Source organism: Osmerus eperlanus, chromosome 25 (assembly GCF_963692335.1).
Source record: "Osmerus eperlanus chromosome 25, fOsmEpe2.1, whole genome shotgun sequence".
Classification (NCBI taxonomy): Eukaryota; Metazoa; Chordata; class Actinopteri; order Osmeriformes; family Osmeridae; genus Osmerus; species Osmerus eperlanus.
In genome coordinates, this window is record NC_085042.1 from 8,559,675 (window position 1) to 8,580,930 (window position 21,256).

General features: G+C 49.3%; 1 protein-coding gene across 1 annotated transcript; it reads left to right on the forward strand.

Annotated features, from left to right (window-relative positions):
* The first annotated feature begins 6,842 nt into the window (after positions 1-6,842).
* inpp5jb (inositol polyphosphate-5-phosphatase Jb) lies at positions 6,843-19,160 on the forward strand. Its single transcript, XM_062451847.1, has 12 exons — positions 6,843-7,255; positions 8,124-8,231; positions 8,617-8,725; positions 12,698-12,814; positions 13,987-14,162; positions 14,259-14,370; positions 14,650-14,759; positions 15,090-15,324; positions 15,625-15,762; positions 15,870-15,953; positions 16,180-16,284; positions 16,454-19,160. Exons 1-12 carry the CDS (start codon positions 7,125-7,127, stop codon positions 16,745-16,747), a joined length of 1,719 nt encoding a protein of 572 aa, XP_062307831.1. The 5' UTR covers positions 6,843-7,124; the 3' UTR covers positions 16,748-19,160.
* The last annotated feature ends 2,096 nt before the right edge of the window (positions 19,161-21,256 follow it).

Consider the following 21,256-nt stretch of genomic DNA (forward strand, 5'->3'; position numbering starts at 1 on the left):
TTACGTCGGGCGAGGGAGGGAGGGAGGGGGGCGTTGCTCATTGGTGAATTGCAACCGGTGAATTAAACAACCCTGGGTGAGAAACGAAAGAAGTGTTTCGCCCAATTGGGGTTTTAATACCCATAGCGTTTTGTTTGGTACCACCTTCAAAAAAATAAATAAGATGGAAACATCCGGGATACCAAGGGTAGGTAAGGCAACCGAGACTGGATGCATTTTAACCATCTAACTTCTCCGAGAATTGGGTCCAAATGCTAAAATCTGAAGATCTGAATTCGTTGGTGTTTCAATTTCAGTATTAAGTATTCAATGCCTTTTAAAATTCAAAACATTGTCACTGCTTTGCTTCCATACTATTAGAATATTGTTTCACATCCAGATATTCAAATGTTGCTCAATTTCGGTAGACGCCTTGAGGAACTTTTAACCTTGTCCGCTGCCTTGGGGTTGAGCGGCACTTCTCTACAATTTACCACTAGGAGGCACTAATGCTTCGTTACATTTAGATTAACTGGCTTACTCCGTGCTGTGGACCTAACCGACGCATAGTCTTCGTATTTTGAAGGGCATAGATTTACATTGTAGTTTATCGTTAAATCGACGGCGGATGCTGACACCATATGCATACCTTTCAGTAGGATACTAAACAGATGAGGGCGGACAGGGTCGTGTGTATGATTTGTTTATGAAATGTATGTCGCCAGTGCCAAAAGTAGAACATTGTAATACTACACTTAAAAGAGCACCTGCACTGTGAATACCGATGTTTTGATAAGGAGAACAAGTGTCAGGTTTGATCAACATTGAAACCGGGAGAAGTCTCCTTTTACACAGTTACAGCTCGTACTGTACTTGGTCATACTCAGGAAAGGTTACGCCGAACAAGCCACGGGCGGTTTTACACGAGATCCATTTCATATTGAAGGATTCCTCGCCGTCTGTCATTTGATCATCTTGAAGCTTGACTAAAGAGGTAGGTACAGTAAATGTAGAATCGTGGATTCTAGCAATCAATAATTTGTAGAACTGCTTACAACAGCAACACAACATACTGTTGTGTATGTTAACGGTCCTGGTAACCATGTAGCATGTCATTGGTCGCAAACGTTCTAATGCATTAAGCATTTTCCTAAACATGACCATTACTAAACATTTAAGTGTGATGTAATATTGTACATTAATATTGAATGTGGAATGACATCTAACCATGGACTTCTGTACGGATGAATGCACTTTGTTTTCTTTGGTTACCGAGGCTACACATCATTTCACTAAATCCTGATAAATTATTGATTCAATTTAATGTTTACTAATGAGCCATACGTGCGCCTAGTGTTACACGTGTATGCTGTCGTTTGGTCAGTATCTTTTGGTTTGATCCTTTCCACGAATTACGATTATTTGGTTTCAAAACATCTTGTTTGCGGAAATGTGACTCGAGTAGAATGTCAGTTGTTGTTTATCAGGAGGTTATACTTCATCCCTAATACACTCACTCACTCACACACAAACACACATACACACACACATACACACACACACACACACCTTGTCTTTATCTCTCTGATACAAACACACACAAACATGCTCTGAGAGATCAAATCTGCCACTGTGAAACACTGAATTGAAATTACCTTCAATTGTTTTTTCTTCTTTAGAAATTGTCCTTGAAATAGGAATGAAAATAGGCCACAGATGACTGTGGCTGGCCTCATTCAATTTTAGGCTTCAGTCATCACATCATCTACATTTTACATTATCTCCGCAGTTAAAAGATTTTTTGGAGTAGCATTGCTTGATCAAAACCCATGTTATTATGATCGTGACTAAGATGTTTCCTTTTGGAAAAGGTTATTTTGAAACGCAAGCATTGCTGTTTTTATACTGAGATAGTGTTGTTGACACTCATAGCACATTATCACTTCTCTCTGACAGGAACCATTAGTCTCCGTTCGTTTCTATTAACATGACAGCGTCTTCTCTACAGGGACGCCCACACGACTAACCTCATATTTATACCCTGGATGAGGGAGGAAAACTTGGATGTAAAAACACTTAAAAAATAAAAAGTGAAATAACTTGAAACAAGACATCGTCTTAAGAGACAGTGTATAGTTTGGCAGATGTATAGTGATGGTTCGTTTGAATGCTTTCTTGATTCCAGGGTGCTGATTGGTGGGGAAGTGAGGTGTCTTCTGCCTGGAATGTTCTCTTGTTATGGTTATGGTTGTGGGTCACATCCAGCTCTGCTGATGTTCCTCTGTCATGCTTTTTCTCCTCTAGTGAGTTTTTCCTTGTCTTCCTTGAGGGTTTAGGTTGTTTGAGGGGCAGTTCTAGGGGGGTATGTGAAGCCCTCTGTGACATTGCTTGTAAAAAAAAGGGCTATACAAATACATTTTGATTTCATGCCTCTTGCAGGGGCTCCTACCACAAGGCACAGCCCCTCTAAGCTAGGAATCAAGCACAAGTCTGTAAATATGTGTCACATTTTCCTGGTAAAATGCTGCAATCTCTGACAGTTTGTCCTGGGAGAGGCCGGGGTTGACTCAAACGTCTGGTCGAGATTAGACACTTGGGATTCGTCTGCTCCAGGTCATGTGATCATTATTGTAAAAAAGGTCGAAGGTCGGGTTAACGGTTGACAGTTTTTTTTTTCTTCCCATGACCCAATTGCCCATTGATTATTAAGTTGCACGCACACACACATACACACACATGCACACTCTCTCTTTCTCTCACTCTCACACACACACACACACTCTCAGCTCATGTTTTGTGTTGTTCCATCCTCTGGCATGGCCCTTTGAAGGGATTTCATATTTCTCATTAAACAGATAGCAGCAGGGCAGGAAGTAACTCTTGGGCATTTAATTGACTTCACTTTAACCCTTGTGTTATCTTCGGGTCATTCTGACCCATCAGTCATTGTGACCCACCGTCGTATTGCGACAACTTTACCGCATACAAAAACAAAGTGAAGCATTTTCTTTTAACCGTTGGGCTGTCTCAGACCCCCCACATTGCGAAGGTTAAAAGAAAATTATTTTTATTTGTTTTTGTATTGGGTAAAATTGGGTAAACACAAGGACAGTTCGTTATGAACCTTTGGGTCATGTGACCCGAAGGCAGCACAAGGGTTAAGATTGCGTAAGCCTCTAATTCCATGCACATGCAAGTGTGGTACTCCAGCCACCCAGTCACCCAGCCACCCAGTCACCCAGACGTGGCCTCCCAGTGTTAGGAATCCATTCACACATCCACAACTGCATCCCTCCTTACGTTTGTTATCAGCAGCAACAGACTGCTCAGCTGTAAGTGGCACGCCGAACCCTGTCTTCAGACCCCCGTCTGAAAGGATATCAGGCTGAGGAATGTTAGATGATTGTGGACACCCTGGGAGACCTCCTCAGAGCAGCGCTCGGTCTGAACAGCCGTGTCTGGGGAGCGGGCCTTTCCGTAACCTTGAAGGGAGTCAGACAATGTGAATAAGCTGTTACTCGACCGTCTCTCCCTGGCTGGTCTCTGAGCCACTCAGCTGGGGCTGTGGTTGCCTGGAACCTTCTGTTGACTACCGTTCCTAACGCCTGGCTACGGATGTGGTGCTTCTGTGATGTGAGGATCCCCTCTCTCTTTCACCCTCTCTCTTTCTCAGTTTTACCCTCTATCTTTCACTCTCTCTATTTTACCCTCTCTCTCTCTCTCTCTCTCTCTCTCTCTCTCTCTCTCTCTCTCTCTCTCTCTCTCTCCCTCTCAGTTTTGTCCTCTATCTTTCATCTACCATCTCTTTTTCTCCCACTCTGTTTTCCCTCTCTCTCCTCCTCCCTCTCTCTCCCCCGCCCTTCCTCTCACTCTCTTCTTCTCAGGGGGCTTCATGTAAACATCACGGCAGATTTGCTGTTATCAAATCATTCCCCTCTCTCCCTCTCTGACTCTCTCTCTCCTGTCGAACGTGAGTGGAATGTGAAGTGTTTGCTGTGGGAGTCTGTCTCCCCCGGAACGTGTGTGATGCCCTGGAATGACATGCAGGTTCCTCCAGGTTCCTCTTCTGCCACTCCCAAAGCGTCATAAACACACAGCTGGAAGACCTCGCTGAGACGCCGTCGAATATCGGCGGAGGAAGAAACCGTGAGCATGAGAATCAATGTGTTCTGGGAGCGTCTATCTATAGAGCAGCGAGGCCAGCGGGACTGAGGGATGGTGACGTCACTTACAGAGGCTGTGAGGGGGTTGGCTGAGACGGACAATACACAGCCAATCAGAGGAGGGGGCCGAACACAAGTGTCACCTCAGAGCAGAGAGAGAGAGAGAGAGAGAGAGAGAGGAGAGAGAGGAGAGCACACACACACACAGAGAGACAGAGAGAGAGAGACACAGAGAGAAGAGAGAGAGAGACAGAGAGAGAGAGACACAGAGAGAGAGACACAGAGAGAGAGATAAGGAGAGGAGGAAAAAGAGAGACTGGGAGAAGGAAAAAAAAAAAAAGAATAAAAGGCTAATTCTAGGTATGGGGTTTGGTAGACAGACGCTTGGAGTTCGTCTGAGAGAAAATTGCAGGGATGACAGAGACGGGATTGGAGGATAGGCGTAGAGATGATGTGTGAAGGGATAGGGGACGCTGGTAGGAGAGCTGGGAACCTGAAGGACTTGGATGTGAACAATTAGGTTGCTGAGGAAAATCACAAAAAGATTTTGAGTGGAGGAGTGCTGAGTAGAAAAGAGAAAAAATCTACGGAAGAGAAGAGGATTATAGCATGAGAATTATACCGTTCCAGAGAGAAAGGAGAGAGAGATACAGTGTGTGTGTGTACATGTGACAGAAGAACACTTACAAAAGACAGATTTATGATTTGGAGAGACAGAATGTTGTCACCGTGGGGAACAACTTGCCTCCCCTCTCACCCCCCGGGGCTGGGTTGCACCGACCCAGTCACCCCCTCCCCTCCTCCCCAGCCTGCCACAGAAACACCCAACACAGGGCCCCAGCCATGTGCCCTAGGGACCAGGCTATTGGTTCATATTAACACCATGTCAGTGTGGCATGTGGAATGCAGGGGTGCAGTTACCGAACCCCCACCCCCCACCCCCCTGACAAGGCAACTCCCCACACCGACCTCTTCCTGAAGGTCGTGGCCCGTTTTCTGTCAAGGTCACCGTGAATTGTTCTCTGAAGTCCCTCCTGCTCCGACCTGAGGATGGGTTATTTTAGAAGTCTGTTTCCATGGGAGATGCTGAAATAGTAAAGTGGCTTGGAACAGGGAGGATCATGGAAGGGAGAGAACAGGGAGGTTCTGTTGTCAGGGCGGCATCCTACTGACAGACAGACAGACAGACAGACACAGTCCCGTGTGTGTGTGTGTGTGTGTGTGGGGTGGAGACGTGAGACAACCTCACTTCCGCCCTCACCCTCCACCTCAGAGTGAGGCAAAGCTCCAAGCCTGTCCTTGACTCATCTCCCCTCAGACCCGGGGCGTTCTGGGGCCAGAGGCGGTATCCTTCCCTGCAGACTTGCTCTCCCTCTCTCCCCTCTCTCTCTCTCTCTCCCTCTCCCTCTCCCCACTCCCTCTCTCTCCCTCTCCCTCTCCTCTCCCTCTCTCTCTCTCTCTCTCTCTCTCTCTCTCTCTCTCTCTCTCTCTCTCTCTCTCTCTCTCCCTCTCTCTCCGTGTTGTTGTTGTGTCTCTCTCCGTGTGGAGCGGTGGTGTTGTCGCCCTGCAGCTTCCCCGGCCCCCAAGCAGGTGTTCTGAGCTGATAGGACCTGACTCCTGGTCTCCGTGGTAACCAGGGACTGGCAGGTTGCTCAGGTACGGGAGGGGAGGGGAGGAGGGTCGATAAGCCAGACCCCGGGCATCTCTGCCTGATGTTGTGTGTGAGTTTCGAACCAGAACTGAGGGAGGTGTAGCGTGGAGGAAAGATCACATGGGTGAACTAGGCTCCCTCACTTAACCACTCTCCCTCTCTTTCCTGCTGTTCTTTTCTATATATATTCTCTCTTTCCATCTCCCTTTCTCCACCTCTCCCCCTTTTTTGTCTCCCTTTCTCTCTCTTGACCCCCCCCTTAATCTCACACTCTCTCTTTCTTTCGTCTCTCATCTCTATCTCCATGGCACCTGTGTTTACCTCTCTTTATCTCTGCTTCATCTCCTTCCCACCCACCAGCCTCTTAGTCCCTTCGGTGTTTTGCTCTCTCTAAACACCCTCTCTCTCTCTCCCCCTCTCTCTCTCTCTCTCTCTCTCTCTCTCTCTCTCTTCTCTCTCTCTCTCTCTCTCTCTATCTCTCTCTCTCTCTCTCTCCTCTCTCTCTCTCTCTCTCTCTCTCTCTCTCTCTCTCTCTCTCTCTCCCCCTCTCTCTCTCTCTCTCTCTCTCCCTCTTTCTCTCTCTCTCCCTCGCTCGCTCTCTCCCTCTTTCTAACTCCCTATCTGTCTCCCTCCTCTTCTTTCTCCCTCTCTCTCCCCCCTCTCTCATCTCACTCTCTTGTCTCCCTCCCTCTCATTCCCTCCTCCTGGAGGACTTAATGACCTGCTCTCGGCCCGCCCACAGAGTACTGCTCAGGCCCAGCCAACTCTCACAGCCAGGGGCTGATGACAGTGTGATGTGTCTGAGGGACTGGATGGACCACATTCATATCTGCATGCATCTGCTTGTTCTGCAGATGCATGCGTTTATGCAGATGCAACGTTCATCGACTTACGTCGTTTATCTGTCAGGTGACAGAATCGCGTCGTCAATGACAGCGTCAGGATGCTGTTGTTTGTCGTTTCAGGAATCTGAAAGAAGATGGATCCTGAGAACCAGAACCAGAGCGAGTCGCTGTCTGACACCCCTCCAGGACCGGCAGAGGCCGCCCCTGCCCCCCAGCCTCCAGCCCCCCAGCATCCAGCCCCAGCCAGGCACGCAGGCCTCAGCGGACCCCCAGGGTGGAGGGGGTCTGTGGACATCTGCGAGCCCAAGCCTGACCCCCGTCTCCAGCCAGGATCAGGCCTCCAACGACGTCCCAGACGCCCCAGCCGAGGTCAGCCACCCCAAACCTCTGCGCCCCGCCAGACCCCCTGGAGGCCCCTCGGAGGGCCCCTGGCAGCCGGCCCCAAGATGCCACCCTCATCACCCGGGGGCCCGGACCCCCATCTCCATGAGGGCCGCCTCGGTGCCACAGCCCCCGTCCTCCAGGCCTCTGCCTCCCCACCTCACCCCTCACGCCCAGAGGGCGTTCTCCGTAGCGGGAACGGCCGACACTCAAGCCCAGACTGTGGAGGACTTCAGGTGAGCTCCACGACCCTCCTACGACCCTCACACACGCCCTGGCTAAAGGCTTGCCTCAGAGAGGAAAGTTCATCACAGAGAGAAGGAGATTGTAACAAGGCCATCAGACCTTTAGAGCTTTAGAGATGTCCCTCCTGAAGCACTGCAGTGTACCGTAGCTAACTGTGCTGAATGTCAACTACGACCTCACTTCCTGTCACATGGTGTGAGGGTGTACTACCAGACTGTGTCAGAGTCTAACCAGGACAGGACAGATCTCCATGTGACTGGCCGGCTGGCCCTCTCTCTCTCTCTCTCTCTCTCTCTCTCTCTCTCTCTCTCTCTCTCTCTCTCTCTCTCTCTCTCTCTCTCTCTCTCTCTCTCACTCTCACTCTCACTCTCACTCTCACTCTCACTCTCACTCTCTTTCTCACTCTCACTCTCACTCTCACTACACAGACACACACACAAACACATACACACATGCACATACACACGATTCCCTCTCCACCCAAGCTAAACACGCCAGACACGATTCCTTCATTGCCTAAAAATAACCTGGGGATTGATCTAAGAGTGATTCGCTGTAGCAATTAGCTGCAGCCCAGCCCTGTACACTAGTCCAGCGCTAGGGAGGTGAATCCTCTCAGGCTCAGGCCAGAGGATTTGCTAAGAAGACCTCTGCTAACCACTCTGACTTAGGAAGCAAATTCATCTAATGAACTGAGGAGGTTAGAGAGAGGTGCTGTGTGTGTCCAGCTGAGAGCGTGTTACCCAGGATGCCGGGGCCGACCTTGTCCCCTGTGTCTGTCAGGATGGATGAATGGATGAATGCATTTTACTTGAATATCAGTTGAATTGAGCTGGATTGTTCCTTCAACCCCAACAGGGTTCACATCATCACCTGGAACGTGGGCTCCGCCATGCCACCCGATGACATCACCGCGTTGCTAGGGCTCCACATCGGCGACGGGAACACAGACATGTACATCATTGGGTGAGCTCACTCGCTCCAACCCGGTTCTCCATTGGACCGTTTATTTCCTGTATGTTCCGTCTTGTTAGCTAGTCAGCTACAGCAGCAGCAGGCATGTATGGCTCCAAGATTGGGCGAGGTGATGGTTCTGTGTACCTGGTCGCCACGGTTACTAACGAGTCATTGTTGACCTGGGCGTCAGAGAGAGAGAGAGAGGGGGGGAGAGAGAGAGAGAGAGAGAGAGAGGGAGTGGGGGTCAGATGGCTGAGCGGTTAGGAAGTCGGGCTATTAATCAGCAGGTTGTTGGTTCGATTCCCGGCCGTGCCAGGGTTAGGGTTAGGGTTACTTACTGTAAGTCTCTCTGGATAAGAGCCTCTGCTAAATGTAAATGTGACCTCTCTCTCAGCTTACAGGAAGTGAACTCCATGATCAACAAGAGGCTGAAGGACGTGTTGTTCACGGACCAGTGGAGCGATGTCTGCATGGAAAGACTCTGCCCCTTTGGATACGTGCTGGTCAGTAAATGGTTAACCACGCACTTAGTTAACGGTCGCACGCACACACACGCATGTGAAACGCGGAAAGCCCTTGGAGCTGTACAGCTCTCTTGCTGTTTTTCAGAACCTTGTCATGTGTGTAATATGTGCAGGCAGATCTCTGCCGATGAGCTGATGACTTCAAACATGCGTGCAGTGTTGATTTATCTATTATCTTCCTGTCTATCAGACTCCCTTGATGACACACACACATAACACACACATGCACATAACACACACACGCACATAACACACCCGCACATAACACACATAACACACACACGCACATAACACACATAACACACACATGCACATAACACACATAACACACACATGCACATAACACACACACGCAAATAACACACACATGCGCATAACACACACACGCAAATAACACACACATGCACATAACACACACACACACACACACATTTAACAAAAGCTCTCTACTTCCCCCATTCTCTTTTTATCTTTGTTCCTCTCCATTTATCTCTGTCTCTCTCACACACACACATACATACACATACACACAAACGCATTCTTACACACATACACTCACTCACACACACACACTCAGCTCTAAGGCTTATCTTGAGCCCCTCACCCAAAGGCATGCTGCAGCACGATTGGTCAGGGAACATTTTCCATTCTATTCCAATGTCCTTATTTACGCTTTCCATCCAGTCACACTCAGCGAGTGTGTGTTTGTGTCTGTGTAGTGAGAGTGAGAGTGAGAGTGAGAGTGAGAGTGAGAGTGAGAGTGAGAGTGAGAGTGAGAGTGAGAGAGAGAGAGAGAGAGAGAGAGAGAGAGAGAGAGAGAGAGAGAGAGAGAGAGAGAGAGAGAGAAACAGAGAGAGAGAAACAGAGAGAGAGAAACAGAGAGGGCCAGCCGGCCAGTCAGCGTGGGAGGATCAGAGAGAGCTTGTGAGTGGGTGTTTGTTACGGGGGACCCAGCTGGTCCAGTGTGTTGATGTCGGTCTGTCAGTCTAACATGTCGCCCGTCCCTGCTGGAGAGGAGAGCCATGATTCAACTGCACAGCGCAGGGAGCCACACAAGCTGCTCCCAGAGAGGGACAGGCTATTTTTGGGGCTGTGAGGCTGGGGATTGATGGGGCCCTGTCAGCCAGGCTGACGAGGCCCCCTCTGTCAGCCAGGTGGCCCTCTGAACCTGCAGCAGACTCTGACTCTCATCACCAGGCTGTCTGCGGAGGTGTCAGCATGCATGGCTCCTGATGGAAATCATGGGTTGATTTTTACATTTCACCAGTAATTCATTTAGCAGGCGCCTTTTATACAAAGCGACTTACACACGTGGAAAGTACAGCAGGAAATGCTGGATCTGAGGTGGGTTCTGTGGCTGTCTGGCTGTCCAGGGCGTGGTGGACATCCACGAGGTGTCGAGGTCTCCAGGAAGGGGAGTTGGAACCAGACATCTTAGTTTCCACCCCTCTGTCAGCGATAGGCTTCCCTCCCCTCGTCCATCATCCGCCCCCGCCCCCCCGCTCCACCTGTCCCCCCCCCGCTTCCCCTGTCTCCCCTCAACCCTCCCCCTTCCATCAACCCTCCACACCCTAAACCCACCCTCCACCCTTCCTCTTAATCATCCTCCCTCCCCTCTCAACTCTCCCCCCCTCCGCCTCCCATCCTGAACCTGAAGGCCTCTGGAGACCAATCACAGCGAGGGCCGGCAGATATCGACCGTCCGTCTTGAAAACAGATCCTAACCCAAGACATCTGCTGCCCTTCCAGAAGCATCTACAGTTTCGGGCTTAATCAGCTGCTGGTGTAACAAGCCCAGAGGGCGTCTGACAACAGCAAAACACATGTTACACTTTGTGTTGTGGACACTGGGGGATACTGAGGGAAATGAGCGCGGTATACACTTAATTAAATAACACTTTTACTGGAGATTACTAGCTAGGTGGGCACTTATGTAATCGATAGATAATGATTAGATAAGATAATGGCTTTTCTGGAGATCAAACTAGGTTGGTATACGTTTAATGAGATAATGTTGTTTCTGGAAGACTTGCATGGATGTTACTGTCAGGACCATGGCTGTTCGTATTCAGGGCAACCCTGCTCACACAGTGGCTAACAACTCACGTTAGCCCTAAGTCACACACACACACACACACTCCTAATCATGCACACACACACACACACACACACTCCTAATCATGCACACACACACACACCCACACACTCGTAATCATATCACATATCACTCACACACAATCATGCGTTTACACACCACACATCACACACACACACTGTGTATATATACAGTAAACACACACAAACACACAAATACACACATACGTAATCATGCATGCACGCATCACATACACACACTGTATAGACACTGCATACTGGTGGGGCTCAGTGTTGAGTCTATTCTGGGTAACATGTAAACTACAGCCTCCAGGACCTCTCGTAGAGTTGAGTGATGTTGATCAGAAATATTTAACACACACTCGCAAAGACTGGCTAAGTAGGCTACCACCACACACACACACACACACACACACCCTCACACTGCCCATACACACACACACACACACACTGCCCATAAACACAACAGCACACAATCTCTGTCCAGTTCACGGTTCAAGACACACCGTTACGCAACCACGTCTTCCAGATAGCCAGGGAGAACAGAGAGGGAGAGAGGCTTCCTCACGTGGGGGAAGTGCGGCACTGGCCAGAGGGTGGCTCAGGCAGGGCGGCCAGGCTTCTGAAGGCTGAGGTGGGGGTGGGGGGTGGGGGTGGGGGAGTGGCGATTACGTGAGGCAGGCAAGACGGGAAACGCAGGAAGTAGCTGGTGATGTGGGAGGGGGGGGGGCGTCCTTCGGGGCGTATTTACATCAGGGAAAAAAACAGGAAGTGCTGTCTGTGTCATATCCTGATCCTGACACGATCTCTCTCACGATGGTACATTATGTAAGCAATTAGCTAATGGGACCATAAGATGGTCTTAATATGGAGAGGGGGGGAAAAAAGGCCTTGTGTTTCACGGCTGCTCTGCTGGTCCTGGTGTCGGCTGGTCTGCGAGCACACCAGACGTGCTGCAGCTCTGCTGGTCCTGGTGTCGGCTGGTCTGATGCGTACCAGACGTGTTGCAGCGCTGCCTGTTGAGGCTGCTGATGATGTCAGAGGCTGGGTGGGCAGGTGGAGAGAGTGTTCACACAGAGAGGAGAGGCTGGAGGCCATGGCCTCCTTTATGTCCACTGCTTCATGCAAAACATTGCACCAGCCTTCAGGGCTCAACGCAAATGTGAGAGAGAGCGAGAGAGAGGTTGTGTGTGTGTGTGTGTGTGTTTCTGCGAAAAGATGCGAGAGAGATAGAGAGAGAGAGAGAGGTTGTGTGTGTGTGTGTGTGTGTGTGTTTCTGCGAAAAGATGCGAGAGAGATAGAGAGAGAGAGAGGTTGTGTGTGCGTGTGTGTGTGTGTGTGAGAGAGTCTCTGGTGCGTGTGTTTGTGTATGTGTGCGTGGGAAAGAGAGTGAGAGAAAATGTGCGTTTGGACGTGTGTGTGTGTGTGTGTGAGAGAGACAGATAGAGAAAGAGAGAGCGAGAGAGTAGAACAGAGACGAACACAGTTTGCTGGGTTATGATAAGTCGGAAATGTGAATAAGCAAACAGTCAGTCTCCCCACCAGGTCTGCCCGAGGTGTGATGAGGTGTGATGAGGTGTGACATGTTCCTGTATCAACAAGCACATATCTTCTGTTCTCTCTGTGTTGAGCTGCAGTTATGCAGCCACAGCTGAAGCGCTCTGTGAGGGTGTGTAAAAAGGGCGAGACAAATACTATTCCATTTGATTTCTCACTCCCTCTCTCTCTCTCTCTTCCCCTCTTTCTTTCTTTCTCTCTCGCCCTCCTTCCCACCCTGCTCTCTCCCTCATCCCTCCTTCTCCCCCCTCATCCCTCCATCTCTCTCTCTCTCCCCAGGTGACATCTCAGCGTATGCAGGGTGTGCTGCTGTTGGTCTTTGCGAAGTATTACCACCTGCCCTTCCTGAGAGGAGTCCAGACCCAGACCACCCGCACAGGCCTGGGGGGCTACTGGGTGAGCCCCCGCCCCCCCACACACACACACACACAAACAGGACACTACTCACATACACACAGAACGCCACTTATATTCACACCCACACACAACGCATTTACACATGTACACACACACACTCACACATTGACCGCCAGCTCAGCGAGACAGGTCCACCTGACAGACTAAAAGCCCCCCCCTGCCCCCCAGGTCTGGAGAGAGAAGATGGTCTCAGACAGTCTCACAAAGCCCCCACTGTTTCTGTGGAGGTGTCAAATGCCAGGTCTCTCATGACCTTTCACCCCGACACCTTCCTCTTCCCGCTCTCTGCGTCTGGCTCGTCCCTGTGTGGACTTCAGACATGCGCTGCGCTCTGTGATAAGACCAGACAAGGGAAGCTCAAACAAACGTCACCTGACGTCCATATAAAGCCTTCACAGGCCGGATCATTTTGCATTAGAGATCATTACTGAAGGCATTTTTCTGAGAACTGTCTTATATTTACATGTAGTCATTTTATCAGACGCTCTTATCCAAAGCGACTTACAGTTAGTACAGGGACATTCCTCCGAGGCAAGTAGGGTGAAGTACCTTGCCCAGGGACATAACGTCATTTTGGGCACGGCAGGGAATCGAACCAGCAACTTTCTGATTGGTAGCCCGATTCCCTAACCGCTCAGCCATCTGACCCCCTTAACAGAAAACAGAAGAGAGAGAGAGAGCAGCGGGAGACCAGCGGGGGACGGGATCCGCCCAGCCCTCACACTGAGCAGAGTAAACACCCACCTGAAATATTCATCCAAGTTAAATATTGATAATAGGCATCTGCAGGTCGTTAGCACCGCTGGGGGGCTTCCTGTCGGCACATACAAGTCACGTCCCCGCCTGCCTCTTCCCTTACCTGCCCTGGTCGTCAGGGGCGCCCTGGTCGTCAGGGGCGCCCTGGTCGTCAGGGGCGCTGCTAAGAATGTTGAGCCCCATGAAGAGATAGTCATTTTTCCCCTCACCCCGCCCCCCCCTCTCCATTTCTGTGATGTCTGTTTCACATAAACACGTGTTCATTCCAAGTTGCCCCTTCCCTCCCCCTTTGGGTAGTCAGTCTTCTCCTCACAGCTGCGCCCTCTCTGACTCTGTGACCTCTGACCTCCCTCTCTCTCCCCCTCTCCCTCTCCCTCCCTCCCTCCTGATGGCAGGGGAACAAGGGGGGTGTGAGCGCCCGTATGTCTGTGTACGGTCACTCGGTCTGCTTCCTGAACTGCCACCTCCCTGCTCACATGGAGAACTCAGAGCAGCGCATGGAGGACTTTGAGAGCATCCTGCAGCAGCAGCAGTTTGAGGCCCAGACGGCCACCGGGGTCCTGGACCACGAGTGAGTCACACACACACGTGTTCATGTACACACACACACACAGGTGTACATGTACACACATCCGCATAAATATGTTGACGTTATTGTCCTTCCTAGTGTGGTGTTCTGGTTCGGGGATCTGAATTTCCGCATCGACGACTTGGAGATGCATGTGGTGAAGGCAGCCATTGACAACAACAAGTATTCCATTCTGTGGGAGAAAGACCAGGTGAGACATCTCAGCCTTACTGAGTGTCCATCTTTATCCTGGACCCTACCTGCAGTGTGTAGTGTACGCCACTAGAGGGCGACGAGAGACCTAGTAGTCTCTTTACACAAGCTAGTTTTGTACCTAGAACTCTATCTTAATAATTTCAGTAAACATTACAGTTTGATAATGTGTGTTAGGTTAAAAAAATTAATAAACATTATATCCAACATGTAAAAAATTCCAGATTGACCCTTTATTTCAGTTTACTAACCAATTTTGCTGTAAATCTGTAATCAGCTGAACAAGGCCAAAGGAAACGAGATTGTTCTGGAAGGATTTCTGGAGGGTCCTCTGAAGTTTCCTCCCACGTACAAGTTTGACACTGGGACACACACGTACGACACAAGGTTTGTCCGCTCGGCTGTCCAGAATCACTTTGGTTTTCATTCCAACCTTGAGTACTATGAGTAGCTTCTTCTTTTATTGATCTGTCTCTCTCTGACTCTCCCTCTCACTGTCTCCCTTCCCCCCCTCTCTCTCCCTCCCTCTTTCTCTCCCCTCCCTTTCTCTGTCTCCCTCTGTATCCCTCCATCCCCCCCACTCCCTCTCTCTTTCTCCTCTCCCTCTTTCTCTCCCCTCCCTGTCTCCCTCTCTCTCCCACTCCCTCTCTCTCTTTCTCCTCTCCCTCTTTCTCTCTCCTCTCTGTCTCCCTCCCCCCACTCCCTCCCTCCCCTCAGTGGTAAGAAGCGTAAGCCGGCGTGGACAGACAGGATCCTGTGGCGTCTGAGGGCCCCCGTCCCAGCGGGCCCCGCCCCCGTCCCAGCGGGCCCCGCCCCCGATGCCGGCGGCAACAAGCACGGCTCCTTGTCGTGCCTGAGCACAGGCACCAGGGTGACGCAGCACTTCTACCGCAGCCACATGGAGTACACCGTCAGCGACCACAAGCCCGTCGCCTCCATCTTCACCCTGCAGGTCAGACACCTCTCAGCGCCCTCCACCCCCACTGCACCCATTCTTTACCTTACATTTACATTTAGTCATTCTCCCCGAGGCAAATAGGGTGAAGTGCCATGCCCAGGGACACAACGTCATTCTGCATGGCCAGGAATCGAACCGGCAACCTTTTGATTGGTAGCCCGATTCCCTAACCGCTCAGCCATCTGACCACAAATTCCCCCCTTTCTTTCCTGTCTCTCTCCAACTGTCCTATCAGTAAATAAAAGCTGAATAAAGGCCAAATACAGTGTATCTAAACAGTGGCCCTGTGTTTAGTTCCCCTACAAGGTGGACATGCCCCTGGTCACTCTCATGGTGGAGGACGAGTGGAACAGCGTTGCAGACGCCACCGCCAGGTTCAAGGTTGCTCCCAACTTCGCCCGTAGCTCCTGGGATTGGATCGCCCTGTACAAGGTACCTCATGTTCCCCCGGTGTTGACGGGCTGTCAGTTACACGGCCCTGGGTCATGATAGACGTCGAGTTATTTTGGAGGAAAAAAAAACGATTTTTGCGTCTCCAGGTGGGGTTCAAACATCACAAGGACTACGTGGGGTATGTGTGGGCGAAGCAAGATGAGGCAGATCTCCATCGACAGGAACCCCAGGTACAGAGTCGTAAGAAGGCAACTGAAATACAGAGATTGGTCTGTACGACTTACTAATAATTCTCTCTCTTTCTCTCTCTCTCTCTCTCTCTCTCTCTCTCTGATTCTCTCTCTCTCTGATTCTCTGTTTCTCTCTCTCTCTCTCTGATTCTCTCTCTCTTTCTCTCTCTCTGTCTCTGTTTCTCTCTGTCTCTCTGTCTCCATGTCTGTCCGTAACCTCTTGCAGGTCACCTTCACCGAGGAAGAACTGCCCAAGGGTTCCGGAGACTTCCTCTTGGGTTACTATAGCAACAACATGAGCAGCATCGTGGGAGTGACCGAGCCGTTTCAGGTGAGGAGGGAGGAGAGAAGGTTCCAGAGCTTCCGTCAGGGCTCCGGAACCTTTACTTACTCTTCCTTTTCTCTCTCCCCCCACCTCTCCTCCTCCTCCGCTTTTCCCCCTCTCCTCCTTCTCGACCTCCCCCATCCCTCCCTTCCTCCTCCACCCCTCCCTGCTGCAGATCCAGCTGCCCACCTCCAGCCCCGAAGCCAGCCCCTCCGACAGCTCCGAATTCAGCTCCGAGGACGACAGCATGAAGACGGGCTCGCGCAGCCCCAGCCCCAGCAAGCGCAAGCGCCGCGGTCCCCGTAGCAACAGTCGGAGCGGAAGCCCTCCAGCGGTGGAGGGCCTCAGTCTGCACTGCGCCCAGAACGATGCCCCCAACGGGCCAGCGGGGGGCGCTGACGAGGCCTCCAGTCCAGGGGAGAAGGCCGGGGCAGGGGCCGAGGCCGGGGCCGAGGATGCGGGGTTGTGATGGAGCCCCCCCCCCACCCCCCCCTGTCTGTTGGTCTGCCGTCACGGGGCCACATGGCTAACTCCTCAGTGTGGTTTGTTTTACACATGCACTGTATTGTATGTTTCCTTTAGTGAAAATGCACATTCTCTGATGCCATGTCTTCAAGGCCAGAGCCAGGGCTCTGATCGGAGGGGAGGCCTTGTCTTGGTTTATTTTTAAAAGCCTCTCGCGTTCTCCTTTTTAAAAAAAAATTTAAGGTTTCTCTCCTCTGCCTCCTCGCACTCCTTTCCCTCCTCTCCCTCTCTGGGGAGGGTGAGGCAGGGCGAGGCAGGGTGAGGCAGGGCTGTCGGCTGCTTTCGAGAGCCTCACACGACGAGATCCAGGGGCAGTACAACTTCACGCTTTGTTTCTCAGATGTTTTGAAACTGTGTATTAGGCTTTGTGCCCCTGAGACTTAGTCTGCAGATTAGCATGTGCGGGCAGGAGAACAGTCTCCTCACGAGGTTAGCCATTTAGCTTCCACGAAAAGTATTCGGACAGAATTTGGAGCCTCAATTATGTCTGGTCTACAGTTCAGTAGAGAATTGTGTCTTATGTTTCCATGGAAATAGCCATATGGCTCTATTGTACAACGTAAGGCCCTATGCGGAACAAGGAAGCATGCATCCACACCTAAATAAAAAACGCCATTCCAATAGCATTCTTTAGTTTTAGACTGAATTCAACATGCTGTACAGCAAAGCCAGGATGACAATAAGGTGTCTAGTCAATAGGGGGCAGTGTTCACCTTCAGGGTACCTTGTAATTACTGTATTCCTCTTTCCTTCTCTCTCAATTCCTCTCTTTCTAGTTCTACGGTCTTTAACCTCTTTCACCTGTCTCCCTCTCTCTTATCTCTCACTCCCTTTCTCCCTCTCTTTGTGTCTCACATCATTTCTCTCTCTCCCTCCCTCTCTTTCTCCCTCTCCCTCCCTGTCTCTCACTTCACTCTCTCTCTTTCTCTTACCCTCAAACACACTTCCTCTCTCATCCTCCTCTCTTCTTTATCAGTAGTCATGGTGATTAGCTGACACTGTCATTTGTAGTAGTAATGTGTTGGATTGGTAGCTTGTGACCTCCAGTACACCATCCTAGACTATTTACCTATGGGCTGTTACTGTAACTTAGGAGTGCGTGTGTTGTTGTATTGTAACCTAATTGTGTGTGTATGTGTTATATGAATGGGTTTGTTGGGAAGTGATTATGTATTTGGATGTTCGCAGGTGTGTGTGTGTGTGTGTGTGTATGTATGTGATTGCATGGTTTGCTGGACATACTCTACATTCCAGAACTGTGATTTTGTGCCGTTAAGTGCTGTTTTTGACTCCTCTTTGTAAAATATTTGGCTGTTGAGACTTACTAAATGTGATGAGGACAGTTTGACCTCTTAGATAACGGCTGTAAAGGAACAGCGCGGGATACGTGTGCTTGCAGAAACCAGAAGGACTTTTATGTATTTCATTCAATTTATTTGTGTATTGTACACATTTGATTATATTCAACAGATCGAACTGAAAAAAAGACAAAAGAAACTAGATTTTTCACTGGAACTTAACTGCTACTGTATTGTATATGAACATGTCTTGAAGCTAATTTCAGGGACTAGATCTGTGCAAAAAGGGAAGGAGTAGATTATCGGTTGATTTAAAATATCACTATCAATGGTGATTGAAAAGCGTTTTCCAAAGGACTGTCACTATTCTAAAATCTTGTTTTTTAAATCATGTTATATGATCACGTGTGCAATGATAAAGATATATATATGGATAGAAACTTTAACTAAAGAATGTGATTATATGCGTATTTTGTGTTTAAAACAGGCAAGAGTATGTATGTAAATGACAAATAGAAAAAATATGACAATCAAAGCCAAAAAGATTTATTTTCTTATGAGTGTCCGATGAGCCTGAATCCTGCTGGCCAATCATTTCAATGCAAAATGGTGTGTAGTGATATTGCATTTGATTTTATATTTCATTTCACATAATGTACTGTATTATGTTTCTTTTTACTTATATATTTTTTTTTTTTCTTTTCTTTTTACTATATATTTATCCACGCACACAGCATACTTTTGTGTAAAAATGATTTAAATTCAAAGTTTTATCTGCAGATAAATGTTAGCCTTCATCGTCTTTTATTGTGGATTGATTAGGTTCTGCAAGCTTGTACTGTACGTACTAACTGAGATAGATGTTGACTGTCATAGGGCGGAGCGATTTCCGTAAACCTAACAAGACTAACTGGTTGTTGAATGTTGACATCCTGAAGGAGGTGTGTGGCTCTTCCCAGGAGGTTGGATGTGAGCGTGTCAGAGCTTGAAGCCCTCCAGTTCCTCTACAACACAGACGCACGCTGTCCAGACGGAAGAATAAAGCTCATCCTCAAGCTGGTTTGTTTGTAGAGTCTTATTGTTCCTGTTTGGTGGGCCAGACTAAAGTGGACCAGACTGGTGGGCCAGACTAAAGTGGACCAGACTGGTGGGCCAGACACCACGCACAACCTTATGTAAGACAGTTGTGTGGTTCACTGTGACTGGCAGGTTTGAACCCTGAAGCAGGACAAGGAAACAAGAATTGCAAGGAAAGCTCGGTTCACTCGTCAACAGGCAACAGGCAAACCAGGAGATCAGTCAAACAAGCCAGCAGATCAGACTAGGCGCAGGCAGGGAATCCTAGGCTTATACAGCAGGCCCGCAGGGACAAAAACAGTCGGTCTGGGGAGAGACAAAAACAAAGAACGAAAAATGCAAATAATCTTGGCAAGAAATCTTGGCACCACAAAACGTTGGCAGGCAACTGAAGGAAGAGGAATGTTTACAGGGAGAGGGCCTTGGGGGAAGAACTGCAGGTGAGGTAGGTGGTGCAGGTGAGGTAGGTGGTGCAGGTGAGGTAGGTGGTGCAGGTGAGGTAGGTGGTGCAGGTGAGGTAGGTGGTGCAGGTGAGGTAGGTGGTGCAGGTGAGGTAGGTGGTGCAGGTGAGGTAGGTGGTGCAGGTGAGGTAGGTGGTGCAGGTGAGGTAGGTGGTGCAGGTGAGGTAGGTGGTGCAGGTGAGTTAGACCGGTAAAACCAAACGAGGTGACGGCAGGACGGGAGGGAGTGGCAGGGTCGGAAGTGACAAAAGCATGAGAACTGAAACCTGACGAAAGTAACTTAAGAGTTAGTGGAGTTTGTGACAGCTATAGTGTAAAACTAAGACGTTTTCCCCAGCTACCTTCTGTTCTTGTATTGGGTATGCGTGGTGGTCCTGTGCAACTATTGCAATCATACGACCATTGACAGACATCCCAGCACGTACTACCCCCCCCCCCCCTCACCCCCCCGAGATGCACTCAGGACGCGCGATATGCACTTGTCTGTACCTGAAATGACCATTGGACAGTCTCTCGCTCGCTCTAAATACAAAATCCCCGATTTACGGGAGATTGTATGGCATTTGCGGGCGTCAGGGAGCCGCTATTGAAATGCGGGAGACTCCCGGGTGACTTGGGATGTCTGCATTGATCCACATTGACTATGTGGATGTGGACTTTGAAATGCCCTATTTAGGGAATTCCCCAAATAGTATAGGCAAGCTCAGTCTTGTCTAATATCAGCATGGGTTTTGCAACCAATAAAAAAAGTGTGTAAAAGAGGCACTACTATCCACGCACACTGGTGTTGTCATGTTACACAAGCATGACGTAATTGCATTTCAATGGTAGTTTCGTAACCTTGACTGATTTTTTTTAATGACACGATTTATGAAGAAATAGTTGTTAGGAACCAAATATGCTGATATCATATTCATTGTAAACGCCCTAACATTTTTTTTGCCTCCAACGTGACACTGTCGGACTGATGCAATACCAATGACATGTTGGGTGACATGGTCAGGTGGCAACAAAACACACAAACACGATAAACAGAGCGAAGACTGGACAGGTCACGCCATATTTTCATGTAAAGCAAATGTAGGCTACACCGAAATCATTTCACAGCGATTACATTGATCGGTTATGACCTCACATCCTCCCAGAAGTAGTCTTTCACGTAGCGCATTTGTAGTGCAACAAGAAGATGGATGGGGGGGGGGGGGGGGGTTCAGTAGGACAGAGTTCAGTAGGACAGAGCGTGGCATGGCAATATTAAGTTTTCCTGATAAGAATCTCCTCATTGTGCGATGAGCCAATGAAGCGCATTTGAGTTTTTGGTATTCCACGTAGACTTGCTATTATCCTGCAGGATTGTAATCATGACTATAACTCCAAGTGGGCCAAAGGCAACCACTCTGTTTTCCATAGGGTGTGATTCTTGAACCGTTGAAGGAATAGAAACAAAATCATACTTCGTTGTAACCGCCGGAGCCCTTAGGCTATCACAATTGCTGGGAAATGCATTGTCATTGTGACCTTATTGTATCAGGCAGCTAGGGTTGGTCTTAACAAATTGTTTAATCGTGTCATTGATAAATGACTCATGTCTCTCAGTAAAGAAAAGGAAAACCATAC